Source organism: Oryctolagus cuniculus, chromosome 10 (genome assembly GCF_051225735.1).
Source record: "Oryctolagus cuniculus isolate XC-2025 breed Fujian yellow rabbit chromosome 10, ASM5122573v1, whole genome shotgun sequence".
Classification (NCBI taxonomy): domain Eukaryota; kingdom Metazoa; phylum Chordata; class Mammalia; order Lagomorpha; family Leporidae; genus Oryctolagus; species Oryctolagus cuniculus.
The window spans coordinates 13,007,925-13,029,699 of NC_142876.1; the positions used below are offsets into that span (position 1 = coordinate 13,007,925).

The 21,775-nt window shown below is 38.6% G+C and overlaps 1 protein-coding gene across 4 annotated transcripts in view; it reads right to left on the reverse strand.

The window, feature by feature from the left end:
* The window catches only part of CDH7 (cadherin 7), a 159,801-nt gene that overhangs the window by 88,491 nt on the left and 49,535 nt on the right, over positions 1–21,775 (reverse strand). For all 4 annotated transcript variants that reach the window (XM_051851139.3, XM_089304998.1, XM_070049871.2 and 1 more), the window contains exons 3-4: positions 11,584–11,878; positions 7,587–7,706 (exon numbers count right to left, since the gene is read on the reverse strand). In XM_051851139.3, coding sequence (XP_051707099.1) covers positions 7,587–7,706; positions 11,584–11,596 — 133 coding nt within the window. In that variant the 5' untranslated portion in view covers positions 11,597–11,878. The remainder of the gene's footprint in view (positions 1–7,586; positions 7,707–11,583; positions 11,879–21,775) is intronic.

Sequence of the window (21,775 nt, forward strand, 5' to 3'; positions counted from 1 at the left end):
TCCCATAGTGTCCATTCCACTTCAACAGGTTTCCTTTTTGGTGTTCAGTCAGTTGTCACCAATCAGGGAGAACATATGGTATTTGTCCCTTTGGGACTGGCTTATTTCACTCAGCATGATGTGTTCCAGATTCCCCCATTTTGTTGCAAATGACTGGATTTCGTTGTTTCTTACTGCGGTATAGTATTCTAAAGAGTACATATCCCATAATTTCTTTATCCAGTCTACCGTTGATGGGCATTTAGGTTGGTACCAGGTCTTAGCTATTGTGAATTGAGCTGCAATAAACATTAGGCTGCAGACCGCTTTTTTGTTTGCCAATTTAAACTCCTTTGGGTAAATTCCAAGGAGTGGGATGGCTGGGTCGAACGGTAGGGTTATCTTCAGGTTTCTGAGGGATCTCCAGACTGACTTCCATAGTGGCTTGACCAGTTTGCATTCCCACCAACAGTGGGTTAGTGTCCCTTTTTCCCCACATCCTCGCCAGCATCTGTTGTTGGTGGATTTCTGAATGCACTCACACTATCTTAAGAGAATGTAGTATTGGTTAGATCTGAGCACTTGCTCCCAAGCAGGAACACACACACGTCTGCAAGATTTTTAAGCATTTAATTTGTACTTATTTGAGCAGTAGGGCTTTTTGATTTTAACATTTCTTACTTATTTTAAACATGCACTGCATCTGTTGCAACAGTCACAATAATAGAGACTCAGAAATGCATGAATCCTTTTGGTTTTCTATCTGCCGCTTACAACTAATCTTTGAAAGATTACAATTTTTTTTTTAAAAAAGCATAGTGCTATAAACATCAGGTTCAGTTGGTGAGTGTCTGAAACATTGTCATCTTAGACTGTAATGGTTCTATTAATATTTCAAGTTCATTTCTCAATACTTTTGATAACTCTAATCTCAATAAACACGGAACTCACTGTTACCAAACATAATCTTTGTTTTACAAAGTTCCAAAACTTACACATCTTTATGCTTTTCTACTTTTTCTTGCTCTTAACCATCCTTTTTTGTGTAATTTTTTTTAAAACTGAGTATTAACTTATCTTACTTAAGTATTCCTTATCTTACTTATTACTTATCTTGAACATTTGACCTACCTACAAATGTGTTTAATCTATAAGGATTAGGAAAATGAGTTATTTTAGGAAAAGGAGTTATTTTAGGAAAATGTTCTACTAGAGATTTATGTCATCTCTCATTTCCTTCTAATACCAATTTGTATAAGTCAGTTATCACCTTTCCATGTTCATTGGAATGATAAGTCCATGATTTACCAACTAAACAGAAAACACTGCAGCCCCATCTTCACATAGTTTTTTTTTTTCTTTTTTAAGATTTCTTATTTATTGGAAAGAGAGTTACAGAGAAAGGTAGAGACAGAGGGGGAGAGAGAGAGGTCTTCCACCCACTGGTTCGCTCCCCAAATGGCCACAACAGCTGGAGCTGGGCTGATCTGAAACCAGGAGCAGGAGCTTCTTCTGGGTCTCCCACATGGGTGCAGGGGCCCAAGGACTTGGGCCGTCTTCTACTGCTTTTCCAAGTGCATTATCAGGTAGCTGAATCAGAAATGGAGCAGCCAGGACTCGAACTGGTGTCCTTATATGATGCTGGTGCTTTAACCCGCTGTGCTACAGAACCAGCACCAGGCCCTAACATAGTTTTGCATAGAGATATTATTTGTGAAAAGAAATACAACATCATTATGTTAGAAACCTAATAGGCAAAGTCAACTCATTGATTTTGAACACTTCTAATTGCTTCTTTGTATGTGTTCTTAAAAAAACACTTTTCCAAGGCAAAAATCATAACAAACTTCAAATTACTGCAGGTATCAGTGGCAATTTCCTAATGCCTCAACTATCAAACACAGTTTCAACAAGAATACAAAAATTTGGAAAATTTTAATTTAGATAAGTTAAATATATACAGTCATAATAGATTTCTAGTTGGATAAACCCCCTATTTAAAAACTGATTCTCATATTTAAATACAGATAAACAGCTGAACTCACACAAACACACAGAGCAAATAGCTGACTATGCTTCTGAACTGCTTGAATCCAATCTTTTTCTTTTTTTTTTAAGATTTATTTATTTGAAAAGCAGCGCTGGAGAGAGGGGAGAAACAGAGAGAAAGAGAGAGAAAGAGAGAGACGGACAGACAACCTTCCATCTGCTGCTTCACTCTCTAAATGGCTGCCATAGACAGGGCAAGGCCAGGCAGAAGTAAGGAGCCTAGCAGTCCATCTGAGTCTCCCACATGGGTGGCAGGGGCCCAAGCAGTGGCAGTACCCTGTATGACAGCATCCCACTAGGCTCCATTTCAAGTCTCTGTGCTTCCAATTCAGCTCCCTGCTAATGGACCTGGGAAAGCCGCGGGAGATGGTCCAAGTGCTGGGCCCCTTCCCTCACACAGGCAACCCGGATGGAGTTCCAGATTCCATTCAGACACTTGCAGAGTGAACCAGCAAATTGGACGATCTCTCTCTCTCTCTCTCTCTCTCTCTCTCTTTCCCTCTCTCTCTTTCTCTCTCTCTCTTTCTCTCTTTCTCTTTCCCTCTCTCTCTCTCTTTCTCTCTCTCTCTTTCTCTCTCTCTCTCTCTTTCTCTCTCTTTTGATAACTATGCCTTTTAAACACATAAGTAAGTATTTAAAACAGATTTGTTGTATGTCCCACATGTAACAAATGCAGTCATTTTTGAAATGCACCGCCGTTCGGGGAACCAATTGTGGGGCCTAGATTATCCAGAACCAGGCTGTGGATTAGCCTTAAGAGTCCAGGAAAACACATAAACCCAAGCAACACTAGTTGGAGGGTATTCATGCTGTAAGGGTTCAAATCAATGGAAATTTCCTCATTAAAACTCAATGAATATTTAAATATAACTCTGAATGGATTAAGTCTTAAAAGAATCTCAATATTCAAAAACCACCTTTCTCAGGGACCTGATTGATAAAACTTTCTTACAACAACTAAGACCTGGGTTATTTGCACTGACCAACTCCCAAAACCATCTGTCTAGCCCACTTTCCTCTTTACCATGTTTATTTTACATAGGTACACCTAGAGTTCTCAGGTCACAGACGTAGAGACATTAACTTCCTTATGTTTTGCGTTTATTCAATACTCGTTCATATCCGGAGGTAAGGACCATGGATGAACAGAGCCATTTGGTTCAGTCATCGCCAAAAGGGAACAAAGTCAACCTTGAGAGTGTCACCGAGAAACAGACAGGAGATTCTGTGCTACAAAAACAGTGGGAAATTCATATAGCTTGTCTGTTTGCTGTGCTTCTGTTTTAACAGATGTAACTGGATATTATGTTAGAACTCTCAGTAGCTACTACAGAGATGATGACTTTTTTTTTATGTGACTATGAACCTGTGAATTAGAATGGTAGATATCTCTGGTAATGCGATGAATCTGTAATGGTATTTATGTATTCAGTTTCTTTGAATAGGCATCATTAATATTTTAAAGTATCCCAAGGATGTTCATAACCAACACTAGCCTATTCTGGGTTATCTTATATCAAATAATGTTATATTATATGATGTTTACAAATAAAGTACATATTCAGGAAACAATCCCAATGCCATGTTTTGCTAGCAGAGATACATATGCATATTTTAATGTAATGTGATCATCTACTATATTACAAATGAGAAATAAGTACTCCCCTATACACATTCAAAATGGCTAGTGTTGGTCACTTTTAAAAATTCACGTAGTCCTAAATGCCACCACCTTGCAAGAGAGAGCTCCAGGTTGAGTATGTCATGAAGCATCATAAATCCAACTCTTTCTATGATGTTACATACTGATAACCAGTGAAATTAGAAAAAGCAGCAAAACTCAACAGTATATAAAGTTTAAAAAAAATTGAGGGCCAATGGAGAGTAACTTGGACATTCTTAGGTGTAATACCTTTGAGACTTGAGTTGCTTTTCAGAAAAAAAAAGTTTATATGAAAGATAAAATCTATTATGTCTAACATTCTTTGAATCATTATGTTGCTTGTTTATCAAGTTGTTCATTTACAAAAATGAACAAAGAATAGTGTCAAACACTACTCTCATACAAATGCAGAAACTGAGATGTGATGGCAAAGATTCTAGAATAAACAATTTCACCTTTTAAGGAAAATAAATATCCACGATACTTGAAAATTAAATTTCAAAGGAACTTAGGAACTGAAATGAACAAAAAAATTGAAGATATGTTTCTGTTTTTAAAAATGCCATTTAAAAATAATAGTTTGAAAACTGAAATGTCATTTATTCATGGGTTTAATAAAATAAGCAATAAAACTAAGAAAGGTAATTTTATTATTGCGTTTACCAGTAGTATATCAATATGGAGAAAATGCATAGTCGTGGTTCTTTTAAGAAGTAAGTTGTTGATTAATTGAGAAAACTGTTGGATAAAAATCATTTTCAATGGGGCTGGTGCTGTGGCACAGCAGGTTAATTCTCTGCTTGGGGTGCCAGCATCCCATATGGGCGCTGGTTCTAGTCTCGGCTGCTGCTCTTCTGATCCAACTCTCTGATATGGCCTGGGAAAAGAGCAGAAGATAGCCCAAGTCCTTGGGTTCCTGCACCTCCATGGGAAACCTGGAAGATGCTCCTAGCTCCTAGCTTTGGATTGGCCCAGCTCCAACTGTTGAGACCACATGAGGAGTGAACCAGTGGATAGAAGACCTTTTTCTCTTTCTCTCTTTCCCTTTGTCTATAACTTTACCTCTTAAATAAATAAAATCTTTAAAAAAAGAAAATTATTTTCAAATTAAAATCACAAAATTATTTGAATGGGCATTTCATTGTATGCAAAAGATTTAAGATGCGAGTGCCTAATACGTTTCTATTTGTCTGTACGCTTTTTATCTAACTTGGTATCCTTCACCTTTGGAAAGATGATAAAGAACCATTGCAGTACAGTTGGCAGCTTCTGGACACCAAGGGATTCCTGAGCTGGTACCAATTAGCAAGAGTCATTGAGGAAGGGGCTTCTCTTCTACACTGTTTTCAGTAGGCTGGGCCAGGGCTAACACCCTTCCACAACAGGAGGCACAACACAGAATGGAACGTGCATGAAGGGCATATTTGGGAGAGGTATTTTAGGGTGAAACCATTCACATGGAATCATAACGTAGCAGCTACACATGTCATATACAATGATGGTACCATGTAGTCACATGGAAAGAATTGAATGACAATTAGAGTTTAACACTTGATCCACTTTCCAGAACAGACTCTATGGTGTGTGACCTGTTCAGTCACACTGACCTCATCCTAAGTCTAAAGCTTTGCTCATGATATACTGAAATCCTTACTAATTTTAGATCAAGGGGTCACATTTTCATTTTGAAGTGAAACTTAGCAAGTCCTGCCATATATCATATACATTCAAAAATAGTATCTGTTGGCTTGCAGGCCACAGAACAGATTAATGTGCCTAAGAATAATCCTGTTTCCCAGCACATTTGTGGACAAGGATCACCCAGTAGTTTACTACTATGTTATCTTGTTTCTGGTGCCATCTCATTTGCATATTGAAGTAGTTAGTCAACACTGGTTTGTACAACTATCTACATTTTAGCTTTTTGGAAAAATAAACCAAAGTAGAAAATAAAGTTACCTTCTGGTCATTCTGCCTGTAAACAGTGTTTTAGGTAGAATACATCCTCTGAGCTTCTAACCATATTTTTTTTTTCTTAGAAGATAAAAAAAACTTACAGAAATGCACTGGTCAAGAACCAACTGTACCTATTTTTCTCTTGGCATATTTTCAACATTTTATCCTGTCAGACGTGTACTTTCTTTCCCAAATGTTTAGATTTACATTAGTAGAAAATAATGTTAGTTCTCACACAGATAAGAATCAGACTGACACCAAGTAGAAAAGATGAACTGAAACTTCATTTACAGTTCCCATGCCCCAAAGGACTGAAAACTACCCATGTTTGTCAATGCCATTTAATTTTTTTTTCTTTACATGGTATGAGTTAGCAAACGACAAAAATGCCCACAAATCTCTGCACTGAAAAAATAGAAAGAAAGTTCCAATGATTACTATCATTGCAGAATCTAAAACACTCGACTTTTTTTCCCGCAATACACAGTCTTTTAGATTCTGAAATTAAAATTAAGTTTGAAGGACTAAGAATGTAACCCCATGACATACTATTCCCTTGTCTATCAATTTTTGAATCTTTACCTCCACAGGATTTTATATATATATATATATATATATATATATATATATATATATAAATCCTATTATCTTACAGCAAAGCTAAAAATCACAAGCCAATCAAGAGTAGCAGAAAAATAATTAACCCTTTGAATTAATACATGCTGTTGCAAGATGGGTTATATAAAGCAGGGATGTATAATTTGTGAGAAACTTGTCAATGTCTTTCTCAGCTGCAGAGAGTAGATATATAAGCTAAGGAACATGTGTTTGCATTTAGGTTTCTGAAATCTATCTTTCAATCAAACCTGAGCACACTTTTTACATTTATAGAATTAGTACCATAATCAAATACTTCCATTTGGTTTTCCTGCAACACTTCCTTAATTAAACTATGTCTACTCAAACTTTGCCACGGCATAGAAATGAATTGGCAGTTGCTAGAAAAGCACCAATGAATGAGCAAGGATTAAATTCTTTTCTCTGTTCACACACACTATAGCTATTATTCTCCAGACATTTATCCTCATCATGACTTGAGACTAGATCAATAAATATTGTCTTTTTTATAAGTATGAACAACAAGACCAATAGCATTGCAGTATTCACTTGGAGGCATAGTACTATCAAAAATCATAATCATAAATTTATGTATTTGAAGAATACTAGTCTACAATAGAACAATATTATTTAAAAACAGAGATATTTTATATTTCACACTGATTTAAAAAACAAGGGCAATATTTATATCCCCACCATTCCCTATGCACAGGCCCAGAAAGTTCATATATATTAAAATATAATTTTATAACCATATCTATAATGCTCCAACTTACAGCTTACTCAATTCAAACTGTTTCAGATTTCAAACAGAACAAATAAGTCAACCACATAAATATTCTCCCCACATACGTTGCAACTCATAGTAACAATTTTCCCCAAATGAAAAAAAAAATACTTTTAGTTTAGTTTTTGACGTAGCCGACTATCATCCTAATCATTATGTTTCAACATGTTTCCCTGAGAAATGGCTTCTGGAAGGAAAACCTGAAACTATGAACTATGCAACTGAAAGACATGGCCAAGTACAACTCCCTATGTGAATCTGTGGAAGAAAACAAAATTTTCTTATATAGCCAGGAGAAGGCAAATGAGATGTATTTAAATATATAGAATTTTCTTTAATTTGTTAAGAACATGGGTGGTAACTCCTGTATAAAGAATATTCTATGTATTATAGTAGTAGATATATATACAGGAACATGATAAAATAGAGTGACTATGTTATCAGTGCCAATTTTACTTAGTAGAAATTGATATTGACTCTAAGCCAAGATATCACTGATGACTTTTACAGAGATTGCACATTTCTGTTTTTTACCTGTCTTTGGCTCCACTGAGAAGTAAGGCTGCCCTTGCAGAATGCTGTAGACGACTCGGGCGCTGTTACCATAGGTAGGATCATCAGCATCTGTGGCTGTCACTTGTACCACTGAGGTCCCTAGGTAATGACCCAAAAGCCATTGAGTTAAACACATTCAAACAGGACAAAGTGAAAGAACTCACAAAATGTTGCAGATTCTCCATTAGAGTTACAATTTTTAATTTGTCTTGCTTTAAGTTACATGCAAAACTGTCGTGCTTTTTTTTTTTTTCTACTTTGCTCCTGTCAGCCTCCCAATAATGCTAAAGGTTAGTAAAACTCATGATTTATTTAAGGGTTATGAAAATACATAGGTAAAAAAAAAAAAAAAAACATTGATGAGACATGCTATATCAGCATATACTGAGACTCAGACGGGAGTGAAATTTTAGGAATTTCACCTCTGAGGGTCAGGTTCCAGTTTTCACCAAAAGTAGGTTCATTAAAAGTCAGTCTCTATGTAGAAAGCAGCATAGCATTTATTGACATCCTCAACTCACAAATTATGGAGCTATCTCACTGCTGTGTTTAGGTAGAGCCAGACAGAAACAGAAATGTTGTTAATTGTACAGTTGACCCATTATCTGGGAAGTAGGTAGATGGCCACCCTATCTACTTGAGAGTTGTTTTGGTTTGTCTTTGTTTCAAGGAACTGACTTAAAAACAAATTATGCATAAATATCTAAATGAAGCGCTCCCAAGGAAGGAAAAGCAAAGCAACTTTAAAAATAGCATTATTAGGGTTTTTCTCTACAGCATGTGATAAATGTCATCATGCTTCTTCACTTTACCAAGCACTAACTTATTCCATAAGAAAAACATTAATACTGATATGTTTGTTCTATTTCCATTTCAAATATAATATTCAAAATACTAAAATAATTCATGATTGCATAGTTTATATAGTTAAGCACATACTATTATGTAATTTATGTCCTATCTGATGGACATGAGACGTTGATGTATTCTTTAAGGTCCTAATTTGTTTCTACTAAGTTCCTGAATGTGACATTTTAATTATAACATCTTTTTAGATGTATTCTTACACAGATCTTTCTAAATAAATAAGCCATTATTAATGTGCACTCTGTTACAAATCCATTCTATTTTCCGTATTTGGAAGACTGATGTTACCAACTCCATTTTCTTTAACCTTAGGAAGGAATTATGAAGATAAGGACATGGCATCACGTTTTTAAAATCCTGAAGATTTTTATTCGATGTTCTTAGGGCTGGCACTGTTGCACAGTGGGTAAAGCTACTGCCTGCATATGGGTGCTGCTCATCCCCTGGCTGCTCCACTTCTGATGGAGCTTCCTATTAATGGCCTCAGAAAAGCAGCCAAAGATGCCTCAAGAGCTTGGGCCCCAGATGAAGCTCCTGGCTCCTGGCTTTGGCTTGGCCAAGCACTGGCCAGTACAGCCATCTGGGAAGTCAACCAACAAATGGAAGATCTCTCTTTCTCTCTCTTTCTCTCTTTCTCTCCCTCTGTGTGTGTGTGTGTGTGTGTGTGTGTGTTTGTCTATCTGTCTCTCCCTCTCTGTCACTCAGACTTTAAAAACCAATCAATAAATAAATGTCTTTATAAAAATTCATTAAATTGTGAATATTTTAAATGCTATAATCAATTATACTCCTATTTCTGTTTTCTCTATAATGCTTCTTTATATCAATATATTCTGTTGATATGCTAACTTGGGGATTTCCTACTTCATTTCAAAAAATAAGCAACTTTAAAATAACAATTAAAATAAAACCAGTTAATCTATTTCTGCATAACATATTTTCCTGACATAGCCATGAACTAATTTCATACAGATTATATTACATATTATATATATGGACACCTACTATATACCTACATAAATATATCTATTTGAAAATAAATTTATTGAGTTTTAGGTTTATCTATGCTCCTCTGGTGATCAATAAACTCTCCTAGGTTATAATTCATGAGATTTAAATCTTATAATTATTTAATATCAAATGAAAAATAAAATCCTGAATATTAAACATAGAAAATTTGCATTGTACAGACCATACTATTTAGTAGGTATTATAATTATTTAGTTACTATTACTATAAACTATAACATTGCAAATCTATAGCAACATATTTTGTATAAATTTCTGTGGTCTAAATTAAAATTTTTAGATTAACCCAGTGGTACAAATTAGCATGAAGTAAAATCTGATGATATCCAAAAATCATTTTCTAAAAGTTTTGACCTTGTTTGAATTCAAGTAAATTAAAAAACATACTGGTGTCCTTAATAATCATGCTGTGTGAAATCAGGATACCACCATCAAATAAAACTACCGTGCATTACTTACTTTCTATAACAAAAATTTGACACAGACCCAATTTGCATGGTTGCAGTCTATGCAACCTTAGCAAGCCAAAGAATGGTGCCAAAAATGCCCCTAGCACAGCTCTGAAGTTGAACGGAAGTGGTCAAACACTCCTCACACAGTCTCATTTTACTAAACATCACTAATTTGTGGAGGAAAACATGTCTTCTCTCCAACTTAGAGACTCTGGTCACTGCTGCTGTGGCTGCCGCCTTTGATGAAAAGGTGTGGGCAGGACTCCGAGCGTGGACACACCTGTTGTCCGCAGAAATGCTCACATGTGATGCAGAGGTTCTGCCACCGGTGTCAGACCTGCTTCTGAACAGAAGCACTGATTCCTCTGTCTCATTTCCAGTTTGTATTTCTTCAGCCAGCGAAGGCCATAGTGCCACAAATAAGCTGCCCCTCTCTCATCTGGTACACAAACACTTAGGGTCACTAAACTGTGACTCCCCTAAAGCGTATGAACAATACACTTCTTTAAATTCCCCGCTACCCATGTACGAGAGGTCTTGATTGAATGACTAAAATGACTTTTATTTAAAATAACACAAATAGGCCGGCGCCGCAGCTCACTAGGCTAATCCTCTTCCTATGGCACCGGCACCCCAGGTTCTAGCCCGGTTGGGGTGCCAGATTCTGGCCCAGTTGCTCCTCTTCCTGTCCAGCTCTCTGCTGTGGCCCAGGGAGTGCAGTGGAGGATGGTCCAGGTCCTTGGGCCCTGCACCCACATGGGAGACCAGGAGAAGCATCTGGCTCCTGGCTTCGGATAGGCGCAGTTTGCAGGCCGCAAAGCGCCAGCCATAGTGACCATCTGGGGGGTGAACCAACAGAAAAGGAAGACCTTTCTCTTTTTCTCTCTCTCTCACTAACTCTGCCTGTCCAAAAAAAAGAAAGAAAAAATAAATAAATAAATAAAATAACACAAATAATATTGGCTAAAATTCCCATGTGATAAATTAGAAGGTCCAATGTTGTTTTAAGAAAACTTCCTCCTTCAATATTAAAAACAATAAGTAAATAAATAAATCAACTAGTTGATTACAGAAAGATGAAGGATGACGTGTGAGTGGACACTTGTGGGTTCAACCACATTCATTACAATTACACAGGCCAGTTTGTTAGAATGTCACTGTGGCTTGCCACTGGGGACCTTCTGCATAGATTGCCCAGCCACAAGGTGATCTTTGGAACAGTGAATCATTATCCTAGTATCATGGAAATAACAGTAACAGATCATCACTGGGCTGTATCTGGAAGGGTGTTATTGTTTAACTTCTGAGGCATAACTGTATTCATTTAATAACAAATAAACAAACATTAAATGGAAAACAAACTGTAAGACCTAAAAATTTCTGAAGACATTGAGTTGTAAAAAAAATGTAAAAAGAACAATGTAAAATGCAAAAATAGTTTCGTAGTTTTCCATATAACTAAAATAATGTGTTGAATTAATGGTACTGACTACTAACTCACACCTTCCTTTGACCATGATAACTCCTTTATAGATAATACATTTTTCAGAACTTAACAAAATTATGGATTTAAATACAAACCACTGAAAGTCAGATGCTCACTGCAATAGCAGTATGGTTTCTACTTACCCACAGGAGACATTTCAGGAACTCCTGCTGTGTATGGGCCATCCAAAAATTTGGGTTCATTGTCATTGATATCCTGGATTTTGATCACAAACTCAGACTCAGGCTCCACAGGTTTGTTGGTAAGCCTGTCCAGTGCTTGGGCTCGGAGGGTGTAGTAGGCCTGTTCCTCACGATCCAGTCTCTTGGTTGCATGAATATCCCCTGTGTTCTCATCGATAATGAAAATGGAACTTGCCCCTTCGCCTGACAAGATGTATTTGATGGAACCATCTCCTTTATCAACATCAGAGTGAAGCTGGTGAAAAATTCATGTGAGATGAGATTAACTTACAAGAGTCAGCGATATGGAGATATGTAAAAATAATTTTTATGTCAGGCAGCAGTACATGAAAGTTTATTGTTCTTGGAAAGATAAGCTGAATGCTGATTGCGCATAGCAGAAAGGCGATTAGAATGTGTCAAGCTTGCTCTAGTGAGCAAGACAATTTCATTTCTTCCTGTAAATAGTCTCATTTCCCAAGTATTTTATGGCATTTCAAAAGTTAGGAACTAGTGGTGGTGTTATTTTTTATTTGGTCTGTCCTTGCCTGAATTAGCCATGTTCTTTGAACAGAGACGACATTCAATATACCTATATAACCAGTAGGTTTGATCTGATTCCAAACAAAGGGACTTTCGGTAGAACACTTGTAAATACAGTTCTAATTTCACATTCAGTATGCTTTGAAGTCCCCAAAGTGTTTAAGGGAACCCTTCTGTTCTACCTCCTGCCTCATCCTTATTCACTCCCTGCCCCAGGATTAACAAATATGGATGGATGTCCAGTCACTGATTTCTCCAAATCCTGTTCTGCATGTTAAAATGTAAAGCTGAAAAAAATTACACTGCTCTCTAAAGTCAGAATTTTAAATCAAAACGTGCACGGGACTTTAACTAAAATCTTTCTGGAAATACCAAGAACTGCATTAGATTTGCATGATTAACCCCAACATCCAGAGCTGGGCAGCAACTATGGATTTGCATTTCATATCTGAGACTGTCCCTGTTGTATGTCAGAACATTATGTTGAACAGAGGAACCTTAGGAAACTCAGAAATAATTACACATTTTCCCGAACTTCATAACCTGAGAAACACACCACTCAATCTGTCGTTTCAACCCCTTTCATTCCCTGTAACCACCATCATCCTGAACTTCAGTTAATGTGAACACAGAAACCCAATTTACCAAATAACAAAGCTTTTCACTGCCCTACAGAACTATGTTTGGATTTTTAAAAGAGAAGGTGACAAAAATGTAAACTATGGAAAGTCACTTCGGAGAAAGCACCGGCACAGTTCATTTCCATGTCCCTTGTAGTTGCTGCAGATGCGGCTTTTTGCACCATGGATTTACGGAAGCGACGGCTCCCCTGCATGGTAACAGCTGTGTTTTCCCTCTGTGGCACAGTACTTAACTACCTGGACTTTCTTCTGGTTTATGCAGTTGTTAGTTGGAACTGAATAATATAAGAAAAAATTTCTGGCCCATTATATTTTAATTTTCTCCATATGGAATTATCTGACAGATCACTGGGCCCTGTGTATACCATCCCTCTGGGGAAAGTGTGCTCTTGAACTGTGATGAATTGTTGATTTTTCTTCGGTCATTTTCAGGGTCTCTCTCTCTCTCTCTCTCTCTCTATATATATATATATTCTATTCCCTGTTCTTATTGTTCTCTACATGGTGCTTCATCAAAATCCACAGTGCCCTTATTAATGCCATTAGCAGATGAGGAAACTGAGAAGAAAGGGAAGGACCTTGACTGAGTTCGTGCATCAGCTCCCTGGCAGTACCAGGATTATGGATACCGGCCTGCTAGTGCAAGGCTCCACTCCTACTGCCAGTCTCTGGAATAGGAGCTGCTTCCCTGTGAGGCAGGGACATGAAGAGCTGCTGCAAAGGAGAACCTGGGGAAAGAAAGGTGAGTCCATCTGCCCTCTACCTGATAGCTCCCCACATCCTAACGAGGCTCAACAACACAAAGACTTGAATCTTGTGGCAAAACACAGGCCACAGATAAAAACACTTGCTCAGCCAACCATCTCTTAGCCCCCTTTTCAATGCCACCGTTCCGGCCTCCCTAACCATCCTCTGTGGTCCTACAGAGCAGCAGCTATGTGGGCCGGTCCACCTGCTCCTGCTAACCGAGCCATGAGACACTATGGACACTTGCAGACAACCATGAGCATATGAGTAATACAAGGGCTGTAGGCCGGCGCCGCGGGTTCTAGTCCCGTTTGGGACGCTGGATTCTGTCCAGCTCTCTGCTGTGGCCCAGAAGTGCAGTGGAGGATGGCCCAAGTGCTTGGGCCCTGCACCCCATGGGAGACCAGGAGAAGTACCTGGCTCCCGGCTTCAGATTGGCACAGCACACCGACCGCAGCGGCCATCTGGGGGTGAACCAATGGAAAAAAAAGACCTTTCTCTCTGTCTCCCTCTCTCAGTAACTCTGCCTGTCAATAATAATAATAATAATAATAATACATGGGCTGTGGATTTAATCTAAGATTTCCTACACCTTTCATTTCCATTCAGGACCACCATTTATAAATCCAGCCCTGATGACTCATTGGACTCATTCATGTCAACTGGGCACTGTTTTCATGGCATAATGACACTGTGTTCCTATGGCATTCTGGCATGGGAGACAGGGTAAATTCCATGGAAATTCCATGGAAAACACACATGAAGTCCTGACTGTGAACTTCCACCTAGCTCTGGGGCCATATTTTACATGACTGTTGTTAATTGTTCCCCACTACTGATATCTTAAGAGCTTAAAGGCGAAAAGTTCATATTGCCTTTTTTTTTTTCTTTTGACAGGCAGAGTGGACAGTGAGAGAGAGAGAGAGAGACAGAGAGAAAGGTCTTCCTTTACCGTTGGTTCACCCTCCAATGGCCACCGCAGTCGGTGCACTGCGGCTGGTGCACAGCACTGATCCAAAGCCTGGAGCCAGGTGCTTCTCCTGGTCTCCCATGCAGGTGCAGGGCCCAAGCACTTGGGCCATCCTCCACTGCCTTCCTGAGCCACAGTAGAGAGCTGGACTGGAAGAGGAGCAACCGGGACAGAACCAGCGCCCCGACCAGGACTAGAACCTGGGGTGCCAGTGCCAAAGGCGGAGGATTAACCTATTGAGCCACGGCGCTGGCCCACATTGCTTTCTTTTCTGTTCACTCTAGTGTCAGATTTCTCCCCCTTCCCTCCTTCTTCCTTTCCCTCTCCACATACATCTTTTTACAAGAGCCTTGAACTTAACCATCCTCCTCATCACTGACGATTCTCTCCCAGCTGGGCCCAGCACTAGGCTTGTAATCACTGCCAAATTCACAAACAGAAAATTGCTTGCAGTCTAGACTCAGTGTCCTTGCAAGGTTAGTGTAAGCATCTGCCGTTAAAAGTGGATGATCAACTTTGAAACGTTAAGATGAATACGTAATTATCTGACGCAGTCAGACATTTAATCTGTAGGACTGCGTGTGTTATTCTAATCTTAATGGGTACAATGAAACCATACTGTTGGTGAAAAACTGCTCCCTTTCCTGGCTGAGAAAGAATGCTCAACAAAGAAGAAAGTGTTGCAAGTATAAAAATAGCAAATGCCTTTCTGAAATTGGGATATGTGACTGTGTGGGAGCATGCACACACATGCACACGCACATACATCTTAAATAACTGGCCACTATAAATAGAACTGAGAAGTGTTACTATCCACTATGAGTAGTAAAACAATTGTACAGTCCTACAACATTAGAGTAAATGAATAAATAAGAAAATAAAAAGCAATCACATGTTGGCACCCTATTTAAGACACACCAAATCTTATGTCTGTTTCACTTACACACACACACACATATATATGATCCTGAGATTAGTCTAATCAATAAGATCCCACAAAAATTTAATTCATTCATCAAGAGACAAGCCCACCTTTACTACCTGAGTTCTAAATCTTTTTTCAAGATATTTGTTGTGACTCCAAACTAAATGCTTACATTAAGGATTTTTTTTCCCAAATGGAGACAAGGTGAAGAGCACAGAACCCATGGTGAGGTCTAAGTCATGAGAAGCAGAGGGGGAGACACGGCTGTTGTGTGAATCCTCTGTATCATTAAGTCAGCAGCACAATTGGTAAAACGTAAGAAATACTAAACTAGCATGGACTCCCAACATCTACACCAGACAGGAATGCAAAGCACAATGTACATGCAGAGTAGATACATTCTTAATAATCCATTATGGTTCCATCATCCCCTGCCTGATGGAGGTCCACGACCACTGTCTCAATGATATGCAAACCTTTTCTCTTTCTCTCCGTCCTACAGTCCATGCTAAGAATCCTGAAACCTTTCACTCACACTAGTGCAGAATTCCCCAATAAACATCTAATTTCAGTGGCACAATTCACCTAGGCTGTGATAACACCTGCTAGAAATTGCTTCCCCTCAAATATACATTAAATTCTGTGATGCCCTCAATAGAGACTTCTGCATGTCAGGAGTACCTTTACTGATGACTGTGAAAGGATGACGATGAGAAATGATGATATCCACATGTTGCAGCAACAGTGGCTCTGAAGGGCTCCTATGACGGAGCACTACTGAGCGAAGTGTGGGGCTGCCCTGCGGTCCAGCCTATTGTGGCTGCCCATTACTGGGAGCACCTAGTTTTGCAGTTCTGTTCATGAGGACCTGTGGAAAGCATATCCTTAGCAAGGCACTCTTCAGAAGTGATTTCAAACTGAATGGAGCATTTACTCGACTGGCTCTTGCTTCTCACTCCTTGGCCTTTTGAGCATGCTCATCAAGTATGTTTGTTTACTTCGTAGGGTGTATGGGCTTAACCCAACTAAGGCACTCAATGCAACTACATATTATCCCTCAAGTCTCTCTTCTGCACCCCATCTCACAGTGTATTGGTTTTGCCAAGTGCATGCTGGGACTAGTCTCCCACTGCCTGAGCACAGCAAATAATTCTACCTCTTTCAACACATTGCCTTCCCTGTCACACACATGAACAGATGTCCCATTCAGCTAAATATGAATTCCCTTTTATTGAAGATTTGCAATCCCGTTCTTTCTTTTCCATAGCATGTTTAAATTATTATGATGGAATGAAATAATTCTGCTGTATATTAAAAATCTACTTCAGCTGATCTCATAGACAACTTTTTCTGTAATTTATGAACTTTGTAAGTTCTAGGTTCTTTTTCCTATCACATTTCACATTCTGAATAAAAAGTTTGCTGCTTGGGGGCCAGCATTGTGGCACAGTGGGTAAAGCCACTGCCTGAAATGCCAGCATCCCACATAGGTGCTGGTTCAAGTCTTGGCTGCTCTGCTTCGGATCCAGTTCCCTGCTAATGGGATGCCCCAAGTGCTTTGGCCCCTGCTACCCCCATGAGAGACCTGAAAGAAGCTCCAGACTCTTAGCTTCAGCATGGCCCAGTCCCAGCTGTTGCAACCATTTAGGGAAGGAACCATTGGATGGAAAATCTGTTTCTCCTTCTCTCTCCATAACTCTGACATTCAAATAAATAAATAAATCTCTAAAAAAAGTTTGCTGTGTTTCATTTTTAAAATTACAATCAACTTCTTAAAAATGGTACTATTTGTTTTATTTTAATTTTGGCCTTTTTAAGTTATACTAGCATCAGGCAAAAAGCAAAACAGGACAAGCAAAAACAGCCTGTACAGATTATTCTCCCTAGTCCTTGGAACCTCCTATTTGGAGTTCAGATACCTCATGTTATAACCATACGGTAGCTCTTGGTGCCATGTGTGGACATTTACATTTACACATTTGTAATTCCTATTACAAATTCCTATTCCTCTCTTTCCTCAGCTTTCTCATACCAGTTCACACACACACACATGCATGTGTTCAGAGGCACACCTATTCAAACTTACACAAGCACACAAAGGTGCTGGGGGGACTGAATGTCCTTGGATGCCCAAACATCCATGCCCTCCATTAATCTTTTAGACATCACTTATGGTATGACTTAAGATTGTAGAGACCACAGCTAAAAATAGAGCAATGCACAGCAGTTCTGATGAGTTTCTCACATCTATTTAACGAGAAAAGGTTTGATATGAACCACCTGTCCTACCACTATAAATCTACCTGCTTAAAGATGTCTGAAAAAGGAAAGTATTCCTCAATTTATCAGGCTGAGGTAAAAGGAATCAATCCAATATATTGATTAACTCTTCTCTGTGTGTCCTTTGGAACTCCACCTGTCATTGATCTTACCAATGATCATGCCCTTATTCTCTGCCTCTAGAAAGTGGACACATACATCTCCATACTTCAACATAAGCTGTACTCAAGAAGACATGGTAAATGCAGTCCTTAAAGGTTAATTATGCTGTCAGGCTTGCACTTTTTCATGATTTTGACTTTGGAAATTTTTGAACTAAACTTTTCATGTCACAAAAAAAGAGCAAATTTGAACTTAAGACAAAACAATTGTAAAAGAGGTAATATTTATTAGGAAAGATTTGACACCATTAAAATAAAACTAAGTAAAGCCTCCATAATGCTCACTGACCTACATATAGAAGATGGTGATGATTACTGTTTTGTATACATTACCTTGTAATGAATGCTGGAATAAGAAAATTCACTGTTATATAAATAAAATTCTATATTGCTAGTGCATTTGTATAAATCAAATGGAATAATGATGGCAGAGTAAAAGATGTTCTCTGTTGAGTAGCAAGTTAATCTGAAAATGATTTTGTTAGGTATTAATACTTAAAACAAGTATTAAATATTAACAAAGGTATGGTATGTTCTGTCATTGGTATATTTATTATGGATTCCTGACTTTGAAAGGGTATTACAGATTGTTACAACCCATTTAGTTTTATTTAAAATTTACAAGATTAAAATTTTATGTTTGAAAGTAAATTTAAGCAATAACTGGCATAAATAAAACTAGTTGAATATACACATTTTATACAAGTTTTCTAATGTTTTCTAATGCTTTATAATAAATATTTTTATATGCTACTAGGTACACTGGAATTATCAAACTGTTGAAGAAATATTACAGATGAAAACAAATGTATGAGTCATTTCTTTCTGCTTGAAATATTCTCAATTTATAATTATTACTGTGTTCCAGGGTAATGGCACACAATTTATTTGTGAGACAGTTCTGATGATGTGGTTTAAGGATGGACATTAATTATTATACATAGGGACCTAAAGGAGAGGGATAATTCAGGAAGTGCATTGGGAATATTAAAATTGGCAAGAACAATCTCATTTTTTTGTTTTACTTTTTAACCACCAGCAAATAAAAAAGAAGGAGTAGTTAGACTGTCTTCACTTTCAGAAAAAGGTCAGAGTAATTCGGCTGTGATACATGTTCATTCTGTGGTCTCAGTTCACGGGCTTAGCAGCAGAAACTGCAAGTGCGGGTCAGTGCAATGGAGACATGGGAATGCTCTTTGTTGGGCTGCCTTGATCCCTCCCAAGTCCCGGTTTATTCATCTATTCTAGATCGGTAACTGTAAATGTACAGTTGGCCTTTAAGTTGAAGTTACTATAAAATGAAACCTATTTCCATAACATTTAATTTTCTATCCATATTTACAGGTTTTATATGTAGTGGTACAATAGAATTATACTCATTCCCTAAGGAGAATAATCTTGATTTTATTTGAAAAGACTGCACATCTGTGCCTGTGGCATGGTTACTCTGCACTTCACGTTCAATCCACAGCCTTTTCATTGAAGACTCAGAGATAGCACTGCAGAGAAGCGTTCTCTGTTCCAAACAACTACAGTCGCCTCCCTGAGGAAACTCCAGAGCACTGATCTCTTCCCGTCTCTGATGCTGTCTCCAGGCCATACCCAAAACTTCCACACAACTTTAGAAATGTGCCTAGAGTCAAATCCTTAATGATCAAACCTGAAGCTAGGTCTCATCCTCAATGTAACTTTCAGCACTTCCTGTTCCCTACTTCAGGGCTCACAAGTAGGACAGTACCTTGCTCTCATTCTAAACTCCAAGCAATGGGCCAGAAGCAGTTAAAAGCAAATGCCTTAAAAGCCCAAGTTTTGCTCTCTGCATGATGACTTTCTATTTCACTTTTTAAAGTTGAGCAGAGAATGTACATAAACAAGGCTGGACCAGCACCATGCAGAGTGGAGCCTAAAGACTGTGGCTATTTGTGCCAAGACAAAATGAGTACAGAAACTGGTAGGAAGGGCTTAGCAACTGATGCACTAACTTCACAGAATAACTTAATGTCTGTCAAACCCACCATTATAGTGAAAATTAATGATAGTGTTAACTAAGAAGCCCACTTTATCTAATTTTACAAGTGAATTAAGAAAATCACACCAAAGTGTGTTTTGTGTTCTCAATAAATAAATAAATATACGAAAAGGCACCACCCACAGCAGAAAGCATGGCCCTTTGTCACAGAGCAAAAACTACTGGACCATTAGAAAATATAAACAGTCATAGCTAAAGCAATGGGAACATGATTTTTGGTCTGCCTCTGAGGGATAAAACCTCAGTATTTGTATAATTTAGAGAGAATTCTCTAGAGTAGCTTTTTAATTGCAGCATAAGGAAATAATCGTATGTGTCCACTGTGGCCTCATGGAACCCAGTGTATGGATGGACACAGAATGTCAGTGATAACACAGAGCTGGGAGGATGGACAAAGTATCCCAAGAGGAAGACAGAAATCTGATATTTCAAAAATTAAACCCATTAATCAAGAGTCAGTAAGGAGGGTCTGAAGAGCCTTCCCCACTCCAAAGCTCCCTAAAAGATCAGCCATGCCCTATGCTGGACTAATCAACTGCTTCTACTGCTTAATCCAGCTTCCTGCTTTTCTCTATCCCAAGAGTTTATTCCAAGAATCCACCAGATAAATGTCCTATAGGTCAATCCCTGTCTCAAAGCCTATTTCCTAATGAACCTGGCATGCACAATGGATGCCGATGGCTCACTCACTAACTGGAGAGTGGTTCCCTGCACAACTGTCCTCAGCACTCCCTGAGCTATTCCAGAGGCCTGGGACTGGGAGCCACATGCACAGCGTTTCTGGAGAGATGTGTACTTGGAAACAGAAGAACAGCAGACAAGGCAGAGGCAGCAGAGTGGCCAAGTTTGTGAATGTCATAACCACAGGCAGAGTGCAATTTGTTTCCTTCAGTTGACAACTGACATACTCATATTTTTCACATTCTCAAACGCTTTGGTTTCTAGAAACCTCACACAGTGATTGAAGCAATCCCAAGAGTGAAGAGGATTCACTGCACTGCTTTTCCTTTCTGGAAGAGAATGAAGCAAAATTCCCACAGCTCAGGGAACCTAGGGACCTGACTTGCATGCATCCTCCTCAGTTCTCCATGCCCAGGGTGAATGCCTTATGTTCACTCAAATGGCATGATGTCCAGAACCCACCACTCAGTAACTCAATCAGAATATTGCCCATAATTCAGGACTTTTTATTTGTAAAAACTCCCTGAGTCAAACTATTACACATCCAAAGAGAGAACCATTGGCCTAAAAGGAAGAAATGAACACAGGGAGTCTGAGGAAAATGTTCTTGCATCACACTGAAACTTCTTTTTTGAAAGACAGAGGAGGAATAGGTCTATTAATTAGACAAAAGAGAAAGGGAATGAGCATATTTGTAGAACTGGGGAAATCATTTTCCGAGAACATGTACATTTTTAAAAACATACCTCGGGAAAAACCACTGGCATAATTTCATAAACAATAAACAACAAACTCGGCCCTTATAACAGGACCCTCACAGAATATGTAATCAGCTTATCTAAATAATAGTAAGAGGCCACATTCTAGCTCAGGAGACCTAGGGAGACCTTAGATTTTCTCCTCCAAGCAAAGTATCATATAGGAAAAAAATTGGTAGACTCTCCGCTGAGCCCTCTTAGTCCCCAGTCTCTGCAACCACAGGGTCTTTACTCTCCTGCCTCACACACATTAACAGTTTTAACTGTAGAGCTTAATGCCCTAAGGATACAAATTTCCCTAAACAAAAGTCATTGGCTTATTGAATCCATCAGAAAAAGAAGAGAGAGATGGAGTGAATTTAAGAGATGGGAGCAAGCGCCAGCACCACAGAGCAAAGTCAGTAAGCAGGTTGACCAA